Source organism: Lepisma saccharinum, chromosome 7 (genome assembly GCF_977018435.1).
Source record: "Lepisma saccharinum chromosome 7, izLepSacc3.1, whole genome shotgun sequence".
Classification (NCBI taxonomy): domain Eukaryota; kingdom Metazoa; phylum Arthropoda; class Insecta; order Zygentoma; family Lepismatidae; genus Lepisma; species Lepisma saccharinum.
The window spans coordinates 85421723-85439251 of NC_139235.1; the positions used below are offsets into that span (position 1 = coordinate 85421723).

General features: G+C 36.7%; 2 protein-coding genes and 1 non-coding gene across 9 annotated transcripts in view; 1 reads left to right on the plus strand and 2 right to left on the minus strand.

Moving 5' to 3' along the window:
• Positions 1 to 17529, plus strand: part of LOC145989985 (uncharacterized) — a 180355-nt gene that overhangs the window by 72348 nt on the left and 90478 nt on the right. The gene's annotated exons all lie outside the window — the stretch shown is intronic.
• Positions 1 to 17529, minus strand: part of LOC145989983 (uncharacterized) — a 65239-nt gene that overhangs the window by 34222 nt on the left and 13488 nt on the right. For 2 of the 4 annotated variants that reach the window (XM_083125542.1, XM_083125541.1), the window contains exons 2-4: positions 12975 to 13468; positions 6402 to 7346; positions 2311 to 3255 (exon numbers count right to left, since the gene is read on the minus strand). In XM_083125542.1, the coding sequence (XP_082981668.1) occupies positions 2311 to 3255; positions 6402 to 7346; positions 12975 to 13354 (2270 nt within the window). In that variant the 5' untranslated portion in view covers positions 13355 to 13468. Of the gene's footprint in view, positions 1 to 2310; positions 3256 to 6401; positions 7347 to 12974; positions 13469 to 17529 lie in introns of those variants that run through there. The other 2 variants (XM_083125543.1, XM_083125544.1) reach the window with 2 other exon arrangements.
• Positions 13552 to 13623, minus strand: TRNAT-GGU (transfer RNA threonine (anticodon GGU)). Its single transcript has one exon. It is a non-coding gene; the product is annotated as a tRNA-Thr (tRNA).

Below are 17529 nucleotides of genomic sequence, written 5' to 3' on the forward strand. Positions count from 1 at the left end.
GCATGCACCATTCTCTTCAAATGTTTCTGAAGGTAAAAGTTCTCCTAAGATGTTAGATCTGGGGAATGTGCAGGCCTTTTAATAGATCCCCGTGTGCCCATCAATCTACCTAGAAAATTACCATGAATAAATTGCAAAAATGTCCACATAGTGTGGTCACACTCTGTCCTGTTTCAAAACTCTCGAAAAGTACCATATCCCGTAAGCAAGGGTGAAAAAAATGTTCACTTAACAAATCCAAGAAGCCCTCACCATTTAAGATTCCGTTGTTGAATATTGTAATGATGCGATCATTACTGGATCCTTTTTTTATGTTATAAATTGTGTATGTCTATGTCTATGTCCTGTACCTTTGAGTTCTTGGCCGTTGGGGAGCGGTAAGTTTTCAGTAACGGTTTAGGTGATTAGCGGGGCCTATAAAAGGAAGGGAAGGGAGCAGTCGGCCTCAGATATTTCGGTGCAATTCGGCGAGGTAAAGAGGTGTCGTTTCTCTATGGGGCGAAACCAAGAATCTTTCTTGATAATATGAATAGGCGGATACTTTAACTTTCTTTCTTTCTTTTAATACACACACTTGCTCTTTTCATATTATTCCAATAGTTTATTTCATGTGGGAAACCGGGTACACAACACACATACCTTCAGCCACCTTTTTTGGTACTGAGGGTTATATTTTTTTGTACTCGTGGAGCCAGTGGCTACGCGAGTCTACACACTCTCTTCGGGAAGGGGGTACAGGGTACACCGGAATGTAATTTTGTGAATGACGGCCAAGAATTAACTTCTGTAAATATAATATGAATAAACCTATATATATCTAAAAGGAAATGGGCGTTAAGTTGTAATTTGAAGAGGTACGTCTCTATTGCCTAAACTAGCATCCACAGAACTTCAGGTACTGCAAGTTTTGAACCTCGGGACAAGGATTCAAAAATGTATGGTTGTGTATATTGTGTATGTTGCTGAGAATCAGCTTAAAAGCACAAAATATACCGTTACAATATGGACCAACCATTTCCGTTCGCCATACATTATACCACATAATTAGCTTACCAGCAACAACCATTCGACTGAGCAAATCACAGGTATTGCATATTATTTTTATTAACTTCACCGCGAACATAAAAATTAGCCTCGTCACTGAAGAACTTTTCATTCCAAAGGAAGTGTCATGTAATTGTTTGAGATACTTTTCCCAATATTCTTCACTATTCAACTATTTGGTGAATGTAGCTGATTAAAATCATATGCAATGGTGCGTATACTTCTCTCTCCCAAGATGTCAGCGTGATCTCGATGAGTTCCTAACACGTTAGGAGCATTCCAATGCTTTGTTTTTAACACCTCGAAAAGGAAAAAATGCTTACAAGCATGCAGTAATAAATTTCTGCTGGTTAAATATATGTTGGATAAACCTTCGTCACTTCATTTCTTGTGAAATTCTAGCCTGATTTGATATATCACATCACCCCCTTTCCTTTGAAATTTTTGCGTTGAATTCAATATGCCGGACCTGCGCTTGACACACACGGCTAGGGATCTCCCTGTGCCTAACCTATTTCTTTCATGACCAATTATACTCAGGATAACTCATTCACATTTTGTAGGGAGTGTTAAGGGACATTTGACTCTTCATAGTTCATGTAATGGGGCTTTTATCAGTCACATAGTTACACATATTATTTTGTATCTTCTGATCCCATTGCAGTCCCAAAATGATTTTTTGGTATGTTTTAGAGTATGGTTTGAGGGACCAAATATATTTTTTTCACGATTTTTGGTGATGACATGTTTTGAGATATTCAAGGTCAAAAGTCAAGGTCACGAGACAAAATTATATTTTTATCCAAAGGTAGGCTTGTTATATATCACTGGAAAGCTTGTTCAATTCCCTGTACAATAAGCTTTATTTGAGCTTCCTAGGCAAAATAGTGGTGGAGTTACAGCACATTTAGTATAGCTAAGCGGGCTCAAAAAAGGCATTTTCTGCAAACTTTGACCTTGAATAATTTAACAATTACAAGACGCACGAGACTAAAACTTTTCATAGTTACTAAGTTCTATGCATAGTTTCAACTCCCCAAATTTCATGAAAATCAGAGATGGTCAGGTTAAAAGTTGCACATATCTGTGTTGATTTGGCATGGAATGACTCTTATACAGATTCCACAGCATACTGTCGATTTATTATTTTATCTAACATCCTACCAAAATCAGATTAAATAACAACACTTAATTAAATTAAATTAGCATGGAAAAAAGGTTACTGTAATGTACTATGAAAACAACAAAAAGCATAATGTAACAAACCTTTCCTCACAGTTTTCTGCTGTTGTATGATCATGGAGTTCTGATGTATCCTGTTGACTATCCACTTCCATCTTCATATCTACCACTTCCGTTTTGATGTCTACATCATGTGAGAGGGAAATATCATCATTGTGCCCTATAGAGCCATAATCGGAGATAAACAATTTTGTATCTTCCAAATGTTCACTGTCACTGACCTCTGGAATGTTGCACATGCCTTCATGTCCATTTATTGCTGATTCATGATGTTCACTCATGACATTCCTATCAATACCATATATATTTGGCACATCATCAGTTAAAAATTCACTTTCGCTCCTCACAGTTGTATTCAAGACTACATCACTATTACTAACACTCTCTTGTTCATTTTCATGAACTATTATGCAACTTTTGTACATGCATTTCTGCATAACACTTTCACCACACACAGAATTATCATTGATGCTTCCATCTACTTCAGGTTCAGACTGTTGTGGTTTGGATTCACACTGATTCTTGTGTGTATTACATTCAGTATCACCGGTAATACGTTTCAGGCAGTAGGTGCACATAGAAAGAAATTGATCATTATGGATCCTAACGAGCTTCTTTAAAGTTTCAAATGAATTAAATGATTTCTTGCACAAATAACATTTGAAGCATTCAGAATGCTTACGACTGTGGGCTACAAGCCTGTATTTTTCTACGAACTCTTTGCCACACTCATTACACTTGAATGGAAACTTTTTAGTGTGGATTCTTCTGACATGATTTGTTCTTGTATGTGGCTGGCGGAATGCCTTATCACAATACTGACACTTGAAAGGGCGTTCATCAGTATGAATTCTCACATGTCTACGTAGGGCAGAATTCCAATTAAAACATCTTGAACAATGCACACATGTGTATTGGCGTATATCTTTGGAATTCTTTAAATGGCTTCCATCTTCAGAGTTACCCATCCTGAAAAAGATAATATGGTTTCAGGTAAGTAACAAAAGTGTAAGTTCAGACATGCTTTTACATTTTGTTTGCATAGTTAATAATTGTTGTGCGAATTACTCACTGTTATCAATTAAATACGTTGTTCTCGAAACGTCATTCAAAGGAAAAACAGATACTCACAAAACGTAAATAAAAAAATATTAAAAAAAATTAAAATACGTATTTAACATTTTGTTTGATGATTTGAGTATAAATAGCATTAATTATGTAGAATTATAAATGTTTCTAAATACTTGTTCAATGATTCTCACATAATTACATTCGTATTTACCAAATCAACATATTATTATATAAAAAAAACAGTTAATATGAATATGAATTACTCGAGGGATATCAGGGGAAAAAGTTTCCCTAGTCTGCCATCTGCAGAGTTTTATGCTGGGGGAAGAACATGACATGAGCAGAAAGAGGTTTATTTACCATGTTTGTGCAATAATTAACACATTATTATTGTGGCTGAAATTAAATTGTGTGTGTCAAATATATATTTTTTGGTTGACTTTCATTCTCCAGGGGGGGGCACAGCCCCCCCCCCTTTCAGGATGCCCCTGGGACACAGTACAACCCTGCCAATATTGCGGAAAGGGACCGATATGGCGGTGCCAGTGTTCTCATCTGGGGGGCATTGTGTTAGGAGCACATACACCGCTGCATGTGTTTTCAAGCGGTACTGTGATGGCTGTGGTCTATAGGAATGACATCCTTCAACAGTATGCGAGACTTTAACGAGGTGCATATGAGCCACGGTTCCATCTGATGGATGATAATGCCAGACCACACAGAGCGTGACTGGTGGAGGAGTATCTGAGGACATCACATGTCTGTAGTGGCCCTCTCACTCACCTGAAATCAATCCAATTGAACATGAATAGGATGCTCTAGGCAATGGATTGCCAAAATGTTAAAATGACTTTTTTAATTAATTTTTTTAATCCTTTTAAGATTTAATACTTCTTTGTGATTAGTGGTTCAGGTGGCTCTTATTTTTGGTTGTTTTTTTGTTTTTTTTTATTAATGGTGTGAATTGGAATGGGGGGTATGAGGAATTATTTTATTGGAGTAGATGTACCAGTAGCTCACGAGGGGTTGGCTGCAATACACTGTAGATAACGACAGCAATATTGTGCCAAACTTTGACAATGTTGCGTTTTCATGCTGATTGCAGCCCTGCCCACATTCACTGAGTTGTGAGAAACCTTTTCCCTGTAGTCGCCTTGTTGTAGTTTCACATTACAAATAATGGTACGTAACAGCAATGGCGAGTGTACATAAAACACAGATCATCTATAATTTTCTTTCGGAGTGTGTCCGTTGGGAAAAAGAAAACTTGAAAGGCACTATAAAACAGTTTATCTACAAATTGAAAACAAATGCAAAATGTGAAGCTGCTGAAAAATCACTTACTTGGACAACAAACATTGTTTCAAAACAAAAGCAGCAACAGAGACCCGTTAGCATGTCTCACAGATTATCGCCGAACAGATGTAACCATGTAAGGATGGTGAAATGATAAAATATGCATTTATAGATGCTGCCGATGAATTGCTTGTTAATTTTAAAAATAAGAGTGAAATGATTTCTGCCACTAAATCCATTCAGCTTTCTGCCAACACAGTAATAAGACGGGTTTGAAGAGTGATGATGTTGTTTCACAATTTAGTGATTTGGACAGCTTGAACTTGATGAATCCACATGTGCAGTCAATAAGTCAATACTACTTAATTGACTGTTTTCGTGAAGATAGTTTTTAGTTATTTCAAATAATAAGAAGAGTTCATGAAGTTTAGTTATTTCTAATAAAAAGAGGAGTTCATGAAGATCTTTCACCTAAAAGAGCATACTACGGATCAGGACATGCATTAAAAGATTAAAACATTCATTTTCTCAAGACAATATTCCTGTATGTAAAGTGGTGGGTTTAAATAAGAAAGCGCTCCACGGTTGGGAACTCTAAATGACTTGTAGCATTGTACTGCATAGATAGATTTCCCCAAATTGCTTCCTATCATTTTATTATTATTAATCAACAAGCACTATGTGGAAAGTTTTTCAAAACTAGTGACATCGCGAAGTTTGTGGTGAAAACAAAGTGTGAACAAAGACTCCTCAAATATAATTCACAGCGCTGATAGCAGTTTCAGAGCCGTTATCAAGATTTCAGGAAAATTGAGCTCCTGGCATAGTTCATTGTATTGCCTTTTATGGACATTGATATTGAAAAATTTTCAAGTTGTGTTAAGCAACAATTTGAAGAAGATGGCCCTGCATAGGAAATGATGCTCGTAACTTTTTTGAAGTAATTTGTCATGGAAATATTCATGAGCAAATTAGCCTTTTGTGCAAGATCAAACTATATTTTTTGGGTTCGAGTTGCACTACAAGTGAAGTGTGGGGCTTCTATTTCGAACAAAGAAAGTGATTATAAGCAGGTTGATAAACAGACTGACAGAGTGCATTTGAATGGCTGTGACAACCTTTTCAGCCTATTGTACATCTTAAAGTTATTATAAACCAATAATAGCCATAAAATGCATTTTCAAATGTGGGGACTAGCTCAATAGCTCTGGGAGTTTGGAGACCTCTGCTGTAGGCCGTATGATTGCAACTCTAACACTGCCATCACAGACCCTTTTTATACCTCTAAAAGGCAATGGAATGTGTTACTGCAGGACATGATGGATGGCCTGATTCACACTACGAGGAGCTATTGTGCAACCTGTATTGCCATTAAGGGTCACCACACCCCATATTGACTGATTCTGGCACTGTCCACCAAGAAATGTATGCCACCGGCAGAGAGAGACACACTACGTAAGTACTGTCCATTGTCAATTTCCAGTGTGACTGTATAACTTGTATCCGTATTACTGTTGCGTGTGTTTCAGCGTTGCCAGGGCACGTTTTCGTGCATCCATTATCTCAGAGATACAATGTTTTCTAGTAGATCTCCCAAATCCCTTAACTTATAGACATTACTGTATTATTGTATCAAACCTCATACCAAACACAGATTAAATAATAACACTGCAAAGAATTTTAAATTAGCAAGGAAAAAAGTTACTGTAATGTACTATGAAAACAACATAAAGCATAATGTAACGAACCTTTCCTCACAGTTTTCTGGTGTTGTATGATCTTGGAGTTCTGTTGTATCCAGTTGACTATCCACCTCAAGTTTTATGTCTACACTATGTGAGAGGGAAATATCATCATTGTGCTCTATTGAGCCATGATCTGAGATAAACAGTTTTGTATCTTCAAATTGGGCACTGCCATTGTCCTCTGGAATGTTGCACATGGCATCGTATCCACTTACTGCTGATTCATGATGTTCACTCATGATATTCTCATCAATAACATAATTGTTGGGCACACCATCACTTAAAAATTCACTATCACTTTTCACAGTTGTATTCAAGACTATATCACTATTACTACTACCCTCTTGTTCATTTTCATGAACCTTTATGTGTCGTATGTACATGCATTTCTCCCTAAAATTTTCACCACACACAGAGCAGTTGTATTCAGAATTATCACTGATGCTTCCGTCTACTTCAGGTTCGGATTTTTGTAGCTTGGATTCACATGCTTTCTTGTGTTCTTTGTAATCAGTATCATCAATGAAAGGTTTCTGGCAGTACATGCACATATAAAGGCATTGATCAATATGGATATTAATGTGATTCTTTAAAGCTTTAACTGAATTAAATGAATTCTTGCACAAATAACATTTAAAACATTCTGTTTTAGAATGTTTACTTCTGTGGGATACAAACTTGTATAATTCCACAAGACCTTTGCCACGCTCACGGCAATTGAATAGAAACTCTTTAGTGTGGATTCTTCTGGTATGAAGTGTTCGTGCGTGCGACTGCCTAAATGCCTTATCACAATACTCGCACTTGAAAGGACGTTCACCAGTATGAGTTCTCATATGTCTCAGTAGGTTAAATTTATCATGAAAACGTTTTGAACAATGCACACATGTGGATTGGCGTAAATCTTTGGAATCCTTTAAATGGCTTCCGTCTTCAGAGTTCCCCATCCTGAAAAAGATAATATGGTCTTCAAGTAACAAACAAAACTGTAAGTTCGGACGTTCTTTTACATCTTGTTTGATCTTTTGAGTGTAAATAGCATTAATTAAGTAGAATTATAGTATATGTTTCTAAGTATTAGTTCAATCATTTCCACAGAATTACATTCCCATTATCCATATCAATAAGTTCATTGTAAAAATTATTTAATATAAATGTGAATTATATTTACAAAAAGCAAACCTTCTTTACTCGTAAAAATTCATAGCCTTTAAACCATTTTTCATCCTAAACTCGGCTCAGAGCATCCCATGGTGTTCTACTACTTCGTCAACTTTAAGTTCCTTCTATTCACAGAAAGACAAATGAGCTACCGCTGCGAATTGATTACAAGACCACAATGCCATGCACGAGACTTTATACTACGAATTTACTTCCTCTCTCTGCCTATTTTGTTAAGGTCTTTAGCTGCTTCTTGATTAGATGTTCCCAATGTTTAAATATTTCACAAGAAATTTACGACAAAAAAAAAAGTTTTAAACAAGGCTGTCAATTTATACCAATAATCTTTATAATAATATTAGACCAAGCAAATGAAGGAAAAAGAAGAAGATTAAAAGGAGGAAACAGGAAAGGAAAACACACGAAATACTGACATGAAAAGTATGAATGAGTATAGATGAAAAAGATAATGCAGAATTGAACATGAGTAACCAAAGTATGGAAAAAGGAAGTAAATTTTGATACCTAGTATAAATGTAAACTGAAGATGGAGCAGCAGAAGAGGACGTATAAAACAGAATAATAAAGGAAAAAGGAGCCTTCGCAATCTGGAAAACAAAGGAAATAAATTAAGGATATAAATCAACCTTGGTACATGATTGCAAAACCAAGACAATTACAAAGAAAAAAATAATATATTACAAATCTTGGTAAACAAATGGTAGAGAAAAACTGTTAGAATTAGATGACCTGAAGTAATAGATAAAAAGAAAAAAAAATTAAGAACAGAAAATGGAGATTGTTGGAACATACTCTGCAACAAAAATTCAGCATCCCAAGAGAAGCATTAGAATGGAATGCCCAAAGGATGACCAAGGGAAACATTAGAAGGATTATGACCAGAGAATGGGCAGAGCTAGAAAAAGGGGGAACAAAAATGAAGGTGCTGGTCCAAAACCAAATTCAAAAGGTGGCATTCTTGGAAGAGACAATTCCCACCTAGGAATAAAATAAGTAATTCATGATAACAGTTGATGCATTTGATCACAAGTCACCATATGGAGCCACTTTTTTCAAAGTGGTCAAGTATGACCATGTTTCATTCTTCTGAAATTTCATCAAAGAAAAAGCAAAGCGTATTATACCTTTCCACATAGTTAACCAGTGTTGTATGATCTTCAATTTCTGGTTTATCCTGTTGACTATCCAACTCAATTTTAAAGTCCTCAAATCTGTTCATTTCTTTTTTTTTTTTTTTTTTGTTTGTTTTGATTTCAACGTAAGCATGCTGAATCTAGTCATGTGTACTGAGGCTCTGTCCCTGCTCATCTAGAAGTACTTTTGTTGCTGCCCTTTCAAAGCTGTTGTATGTTGCATATGAGGTGGCATCTGGTGGCAACACATTCCAACAATATGCAGAAGCAGCTTTGAAGGATGACAGGAATATGGATTTCGAAAATCTATCCAGATGAAGTTTCATAGTGTGTCGAGTCGCGTAGTTGTGTATGTCGTGTCTAAATGAGAGTCTGTCATATAAGTATGTCGGTGTTTTTGTTTGCAGAATTTTGAATATTGTGCAGGCCAGATGTAGTTTTCTGCATCTTGTCATATTCAGCCAATGAAGGTCATAACCAAATAAGGCATTATGTGGTTCCTTTGTTTCAAGCTAAATGCAAAACGTATGCAGAAATTCTGTACTTTTTGTACAATTTTAGCATTTGTTTTTGTTAAATTAACACCGTAAACAACGTCACAGTAATCGAAAATGGGAAGAACGAGAGCTTGCATAAGACTCAATTTAACATCAGTCGAGAGTAAGTGCGATGATTTATAGAGTAACCTAAGTATGCCATAAGCTTTTGAACTCTTGAGACATTACGTGGTTTTGCCAGTCAAGTTTCTCATTAAATATCACACCTAGTTCTTAACGGTTGTAAAGTGTGGGACCCTCACATCATTAATATTAATTGATAACTCATTTATTTGAATTTTATTTAAGGCAGTGCTAGAACCAATTAATGTAAAGCAGCACTTACCGGGATAATTACAAGACCATTATGTTTACACCATTTACATAGCATCAAGGTCAAGGTTCAGGAGATCAATCGCTGGTTACTATGACATAAGCATATGTAGAATACATTTGTGTACCATTCTTTGCTTAAAAAATACAAGCTAAAATATTGCACATTCTCTGACCTTATTTGCTCGTTACTTCCACCTGAGATGTACTACCATAAACATGGCTTCAACTAGTTTTGTCCTTCAAAAACTGCAGAATAGGACGTAAACAGATACTTCCAAGAGAATATAAAAATAATACACTCACATATGCAAAATGTAAAACATTTTCGTTTCATATTTATTTTCTCGTTTCTCTTTGACAAAGATTTAGTGATACCTTAGTTAGTAATACCTTAAATTGTTAAATACATATCTAACTTAAAAAGAAACAAGTGCATGTACACACTCGCACAGACCAAGGGAGACATCAACTTCTTCCATAAACTATGGAGTTAATGCAATTCTGTTGTTGATCGTTGCACACAATGTATTGCAAACAAGGGAGGACACTTTGAACAAAACCACCGACACTGGAATTTTGCGTATCTACTTGTATTTTGTATGTATACTTGACTTTTGTGTATGAACTTGAATTTGTGTATGGGTAAACTGACTTTTGAGGCACCCTGTATTACATAAAAAAAACAGGAGTAATCAAGTGTTTCCAACTCTCTTACATAATAGGAGCCCTTTATCCATTGTTGTGCATACAGTTACAAAACAAACAAGACATGTGAAAAATGGCACTTTCCTGCAATTATTTGTTTATGTTCAATGGTAAACACAATTAAAATTCACTGTTGCTTTTAAAATATCTAAATTGCTTATTCATCCAAAACTAACTTTATTACATTTAGTTGCTCAAAGATATATGACTCAAAGCTACTGTTTTTTTATGTACTATGGACAGACTAACAATTTAAAAATTCAATATTTAAGAATTGCATTCTAACCACAATAACACATGGTAAAATACAACAGACCCAGCATGAACAGTGTGTTTAGGTGAAGTGTTATTTACTTATTTATATAGGATTAAGTTAAGGAAGGGGTACGAAGAGCTCTACCACAGAACTTATCTAAATAAGAAGACATAAGTGAGTTACTAAATTATTTCCGCGAAATTTACTTGTAAACGTTCTATTAATTTTTCGTGGCATATGCCACCATCCACTTGGGAACTCGATGCTTCACTGTTGGATTGGCTTCCGGTTCCTGTTGTTTCCTCGTTTACCAGTAGGAGCACTGGTGTACCCAGTTCATCTGCTGCGTGTGATAGGTTTGAGTTGTTGCTAGGGGTGTGCGGGACAGAATTTTTTGGGTGGGGAAGGGATCGAGATGGGAAATTTTTTCAATCCCGACACTCGGGGCAGGAAAAATTCGCAATTTCCCGACTTGGAAATGTTCAAAATTTCCCGAAGCCCTGGAAATCTCTAATTCTACACGTCATTTTCACCTTAAGTGATTGTTTTTGCATTTCTGGTACAAAAACTAACAATTTTTCAATAAGTTCCAGACATTTACAATGCAGAAAACGTCAAGAATTAACGACTTTTTAAAATGACCATTCGGTATTTCCCGACTGCTCGGGATCCCGAAAAGTTGGGAATTCATTTCCCGAAGTCTGTATTGGGATGTGAATTTTTTTTCCCGATTCCAGTCCCAACTTTTCGGGATCCCGCACACACCCCAAGTTGTTGCAATAGTGCGAGCCAAATACGATGTGCCTGACTACTGTCAATATTCAGATTGTTTGGAAAGTGGATAATTGTGTGAGTCTATTTTATTTTTGTCAATCAGAGTGAGGTGCTTTGCTAGTCTGGTGTTTTTTTTTTTTTTGGCGTTGTTTTTTCTTTCATCTGTTAAGTGCTGTTGTATACATTAGTTTATGGATTTGCCAATGTAATGCAAGTTGCACTCACATTGGGCATCATAAAAACCAAGGAAATATCTCTTGTGCTTCCTTAGGACACTGGCTATTTTGTTCACTGGTTTGTATGCGAGTTTGATGTCATACTGTTTCAGGGTCTTGGCCAGGCGGTTGGACGTTGTCTGGTGGTAAGGGAAGGCAATCCATTTTGTTTTACACTTTGTTTACAAGTAAGTTTCACAGAAATAACTTACAATCTTCTTATTATAAACCACACTTTTATTCCCCCTAACATGAATAATCTAGATAGCTACGGTCATGAAAACCTTTACAATACTTGGCACACCACAAAAACAACTAAAAGTAGGTTGAGATTTCACCATAAACAACCTGCACACAATAGGTTACAGTCGCATAGCAGTGAAATACAAAGAAGATGTTTCCATCCATTTCGAACCTGTGTGTTTCCATCCCTGAGAAAGGATCAAGAGTTTGGAACAGCTACTTTTAATGTTTCATGCTGCGTCTTTAATTTCCTAGATACAAGGTAAGTCAAAGTTTACCATGGTTGTTGCAACATTAGGCAAAAAGCGTTTTTTAACCCTTTGCGTTCAGAGCCTCGCATGAGGGTAAACCCTCCGAGGATGGGACCTTTTGAAGTGTGAGCTCTTCAACTTGCTGCGAAGTAAAAAAAAAAAATGTAGCTCGAGAACTAATAGTCGCAGAGAGACGACATCAGTTTTGTTTTCTTTCTTAAAGACAGGGCTTTTAGGGAATGTAAGAATCATACATTGTGCCTCCCAATTATGAGTGATAAAGGAGGAGAAGAAAAGTTAATAAAAACAGGCATGATATCCCAGTTCTTTGTTTTGTTCATTTGTATACATGACAAGGTATGACATCCTCAAATTACAATACATCTATTCTTACTATTATTAAGAAGCAGAGTCTGAAAAAGTCCTTTCTTTCTTTTTTCCTTTGTTTAATAATGAGGACAAAACAAAATGTTCACAATGTTGACAAATAGGGGTCCAGTGGAATAGGCCATTTTTTTAAATATCTTCCAAATTATGACTTTGTAAACTGTTGGGTATTGTTTGTTAAGTTTTTAATAGGGGACGGGCATTACATATCTCCAAAGAGTGATCTTTTATTGAGCTTCCCTTCCAATTTGGTCCATCCGGCATTGATATAGCTGACACTAGAACCTGGCTACACTGCCAAATATGTACCACTTTCTTTGTTAAATTTTGATTTTCTTCGTGGAGGACACTGTATAAATTTCACCTTTGCTAAAAGCCATGTCATTCCGGGAAAAAAATGATTGCATCTCTATTCGACAATTAGTACTCGAGCTAATTTTTATTAATTTCCATCAAGTTTGAAATGCATGCGAGGCTTTATCTGCTAAGGGTTAAACTAGTATGGAAGAAAGTTACTGTAAATTTCATGAAAACAACAAATAGCAAAATGTATCATACCTTGACTCACAGTTTTCTGGTATTGTATGATCTTGGAGTTCTGTTGCATCCTGCTCACTATCGATTTCATTTTTTGCATTTACATAATGTGAAAGGTAAATACCATCATTGTGCCCCATTAAGCCATGATCTTGGATAAATTTTGTTTCATCCAAAGGGGCACTGCCATTATCCTCTGGAATGTGGCACATGTTATCATACCCACTTAATGCAGATTCATAATGTTCACTCATAATGTTCTCGTCCATTGAATAGTTGTTGGGACTACCATCAGTTAAAAGTTCACTTTCAACCTTCAAAGTTGTATTAAAGACATCACCACTATTATTACCACCCTCAAAGTCATTCTTGCCCTCAATCACATCTCTTGGAGATGCCATATGTTTTGCCACGTGAGTTCGTCTTGCACTGCAAACTTTGGAAATAGCCTCACTTCCTGTGAGAATTTATTGTAAAATTTTACTACCTTATCTACTGAGTGGTGGGAGGAACACCTGAAATGCAAGAGAAAATTATGAAAATAGCAAAATTTGGTGAAACAAGTAATTATAACGTAGAAATTTTCAGTGAAAAATGCAGGCTCGTCCAGGACTTGAACCCGGGTCTCTGGCACACCATGCCATTGCTCTAACCACTGAGCTACCGAGCCGGCCTGTCTCACCTGATAGAATGGCCTGCTAAAGTGAGAATCATAGAACTTAAGACCATCTGTAAACAAAAGCACGTGTACCCTAACAGTGTTGCAAACTTATGAAAAAGAAATAATCCACATAGCCTACAAGGTGTAAAAACATTCTATTTGTCAACAGATGCGGAATAAGCAGTGTATCACTGAGTGATGACCTGTTGAAAGTTATTGAATGTATGTTAAAAAAAAAAGTTTAAAAAATGTACATCTTGCCTGGTGGTCGACTTTCAGACTCATCGCCGAAGTTCCCTGGCTCGAATCCCAGCATGGGTGTTATTTGTGAGTGTCCCTTCATCAATTTCATCTGACGATCACTCATTCTCATCGTCGGGATTAGCCAAAAGTGGAAGAAAAGCAACGCTAAATTAAAAAAATAAAATACAAAATGTACATCTTATCTCCCAGAAGTAAGACGGTTCCGTACCAAAGGATTAATTTTCTCTCATATTTTACAAAAAAAACATTGCTAGAAGAATGTGACACATGAGATAAATTACGTTTTGAAACCGGGGTTTCTTCATTAAATTTATATGATGTTGGAAAGTGTTATGATTTATTATTATAGATAATGAAAGTAAGCTAATACATATGATTTGATTGACTAAATTAATAATTATGCAGCAAAGACACCAAGGGAAACTAAAACGCCAACTTAGAGAAGCATAAAAGTGGGGAAAGAAGACTGTAGAATACAGAAATATTTCGAGGCAGTCACATTTTATTGTACTCTACATATAAAATAAAATGCATTTTTGGGGGTGAATTTTTAAATATTGTCACATTTTTCTTCTCTCTTGTTGAGAGGTGTTCATTTTAAATCAACTTCCCTCACCCTATGGCCTGCCCTCCTTCACCCGCAAGAGTATTCCGGAGTGTGAGGATGTCACCATCCGGATGGTGAACACCTCTGGATTATAGATCGACTCCTGCCTCCCACTCCCTTCCCCATCCCCGGAGGATCGTCACTGACAATGTGAAATCATACTATCATATGCCGACAATCGACATACCACTTCCGTTTCTGTACTTGACTTAGTGAGAAGTATTGTGGTTGGCAACAGCCTAATAACGGATTTCTTCCGCATCATGTAGTCCGTTCTATGAAAGTACGCTAATGGAAGAAAAACGTGTAAATTACATTGGATTATACATTTTAAAATATATTTTCATTAAAGGTTTCTGTTTATAATAATAATACGTGATTAATGTATAAATTACAATCGATCACGTGAACAGCAAGAAAATAGCGCCAGTTTCGAACATGGCGATTTCCATGCGTGCAGGAAGGTCTTCCGTGTTTTCAGAGTCTTTCGGAAATACAGCCGTTTGAAAAGTGGCAAGAAGCAGGTTGTTCTTAACGTTTATGTGACGTTGTGTCGGTGCTATCCTGAGCAAGCAGTGAAGTTGGTGTCCAAGTGTAATTTTTTGTCTGCATCTTTGTTTTTTCGTTGTGGTGAAAGAAAGGAAAACAACCGGTCAAGTTGTGAGTCCCGCGAAAAAAACACGTTGTTGCTCGTATAAACAAGTACACCGATTTTGAGATAGATGCAATACAATGCGAGGTGCTTTCGTATTCTTTCAATCAAAGAGCCGTCCTGTCCACTGTGGAGAAGATGTTGATAGTGATGATTGATGATGATCTCCCCAATTTTAGCCGTCGATGTTAAATCGCCTCTTGTGCCACGTTGAGTTCCTTTTTGGCAAGCAAATTTGACAGACCGTACTCTGACAGGATGATGTCTAGCGCCGAAATGCCTCAAGTTCAAAAACGAAGTAATGAATCAAGGTAAGAAAATACATTACTTGCATGAGACGTGCATAAATAATGTGCTTATTATCGTCTTCTTGTTTTCTAGTGACGAGAAACCGAGAGAAAGATAAACAATCTCCTTTTATTCCCCAGCTTATCTTTGTTTAGCTTCTGCTAAAACTGGTGGTATATTTGTTGCACAAAGGAGAAAACAATACTTCACATGTCAACAATGTTGGGCAATAATTTGGTGGAAATACAGTAGAGCGTCGATTATCCGAACGTCGGTCAACCGAACGACTGCTTAACCGAACTGTGTACTCGCTCGCACCTGTTACTCTCCCACCCTACCGTCCATCATCCCCCTCACTCCCAAACCAAGTTTCCCACAGTAGTCGCCGCACTGAGCCACCGCTGGCGGAACATTGCTTCTAATGGGGCCTTCATAAGGCGCTGCTGACCGGCCAAGCCGCCAGTCGCTGTGTTTCAACAATCAGCACACTTCTGTCGGTGTATGTATTGTTCATGCAAAATGCGTATGTAATATGTACATATTTTTGTTTAATAAACTGTACCAAATACTATATATTCCTACTAAAGTTGCCTTTGTACGTTACTTTGTAATACTTAAAGAGATGCCTGTTTTTATGAATAAATTTACTGTACAGTACTTCTTTTTGGCAAATAAACATGTACAGTTCGATTATCCGAACAAACCAGTTTTCCGAACACCCATGTCCCCCAATTACTTCGGATAATCGACGCTCTACTGTATAACCAAAAGGCTTGAATTACTGAAACGAATCTTTCTCTCTCTCTCTCTCTTGTATAACTTTGGCGCTGTCATACTGAGAGAGGAGGGGGGAAGGGGAATCTGTTAACCCAGTGTCAGATAAATTGAACTTTCGGCGTAGAAAAGTATGTTCATTCTTGAACAAGAACACATATTTAATAACTTGTAGAAAATTTACTATACTTCAATGTGTATATTATCAGTTAAAATAAGAATACGTTTCTCGATGTTACGTAAAACTAAAGATTGCGAGTGAGCAGCATATGATGGCCGCACCATTCACGAACAGCTGGCGCGGAGTGATACGTTACTCGAAGTGAGACGGTTGTTTACAGAAGGTCGGAAGGTTCGTGATTCTTACTTTAGAATGTTCCAGGAAAACCACTTTCTAATAGTCTGGAGGGGAGTAATTTTTGTGTATATATATCGTCCTGTTTTGTACCTTGTTACATTTGTACTTGGTGCAGAGTCTGAAGAAGACCTTGCTAGAAGGTTTGAAACGTTATGTTTAGTTTATGTTTTATAACAAAATAAATTTCTGCCTTGGTCAGCATATTGAGTTTTTCATATGGAAACAAGGCTTAATGGTGTTATAATTGAACACCTCCCTTTTAGGAAACAGCATCCTGTACTAGGGGAATTGCTGCCTGGCGCTGATGGTGTCGCTTCTGCCAATCAGTTATTTAGAGGATTAGAACTTAGAACTTAGCTCTTAGGAGTTAGTATCTTAGAACATAGTACCTTAGAGGTTGGACATTATGCTATATATGCATTACTGGTCTTGTATATGCGAACCCATGGAACCTTGTGTGAATTAGAGAGATAATAAACATTAGAAAATGTATTATTGAGTATCCATGAACCACCCTGAGCTATAACCCCAAGTGACGTCAAAGAGCCCTTGGCGTTGCATACGCTTTCGATCTGTCAACCTCTGAACTTGCATTTCTGGGTACATTCTGAAAAGGGGGTTCCTGCTTAACAATAGAATTTTTGATGAACACACAAGTAGTCAAAATATAAATATTTCAAATAATGTTATGTTACTGATAGCAAATATTACATGTGTGTATATGTGCACCAAGTATTCAAATTTGGTTTCTAATTCAGAACTATCACCAAATGCGTTTTCCTCAAGTAAAGATTCATCCTTTCATGAGGCATAGCACGTTCATTTGAAATTCATCCAACTTCACTTTACAGGTATGGCACACAGACTTCTGTAACACATAATTTCCCTTTCCCTGAAAATAAATCAACAAATTACCATGTGTGTGTGTGCATTGTAGTGAAAATAAAGGATTTGTAGATTCAACACAATGTC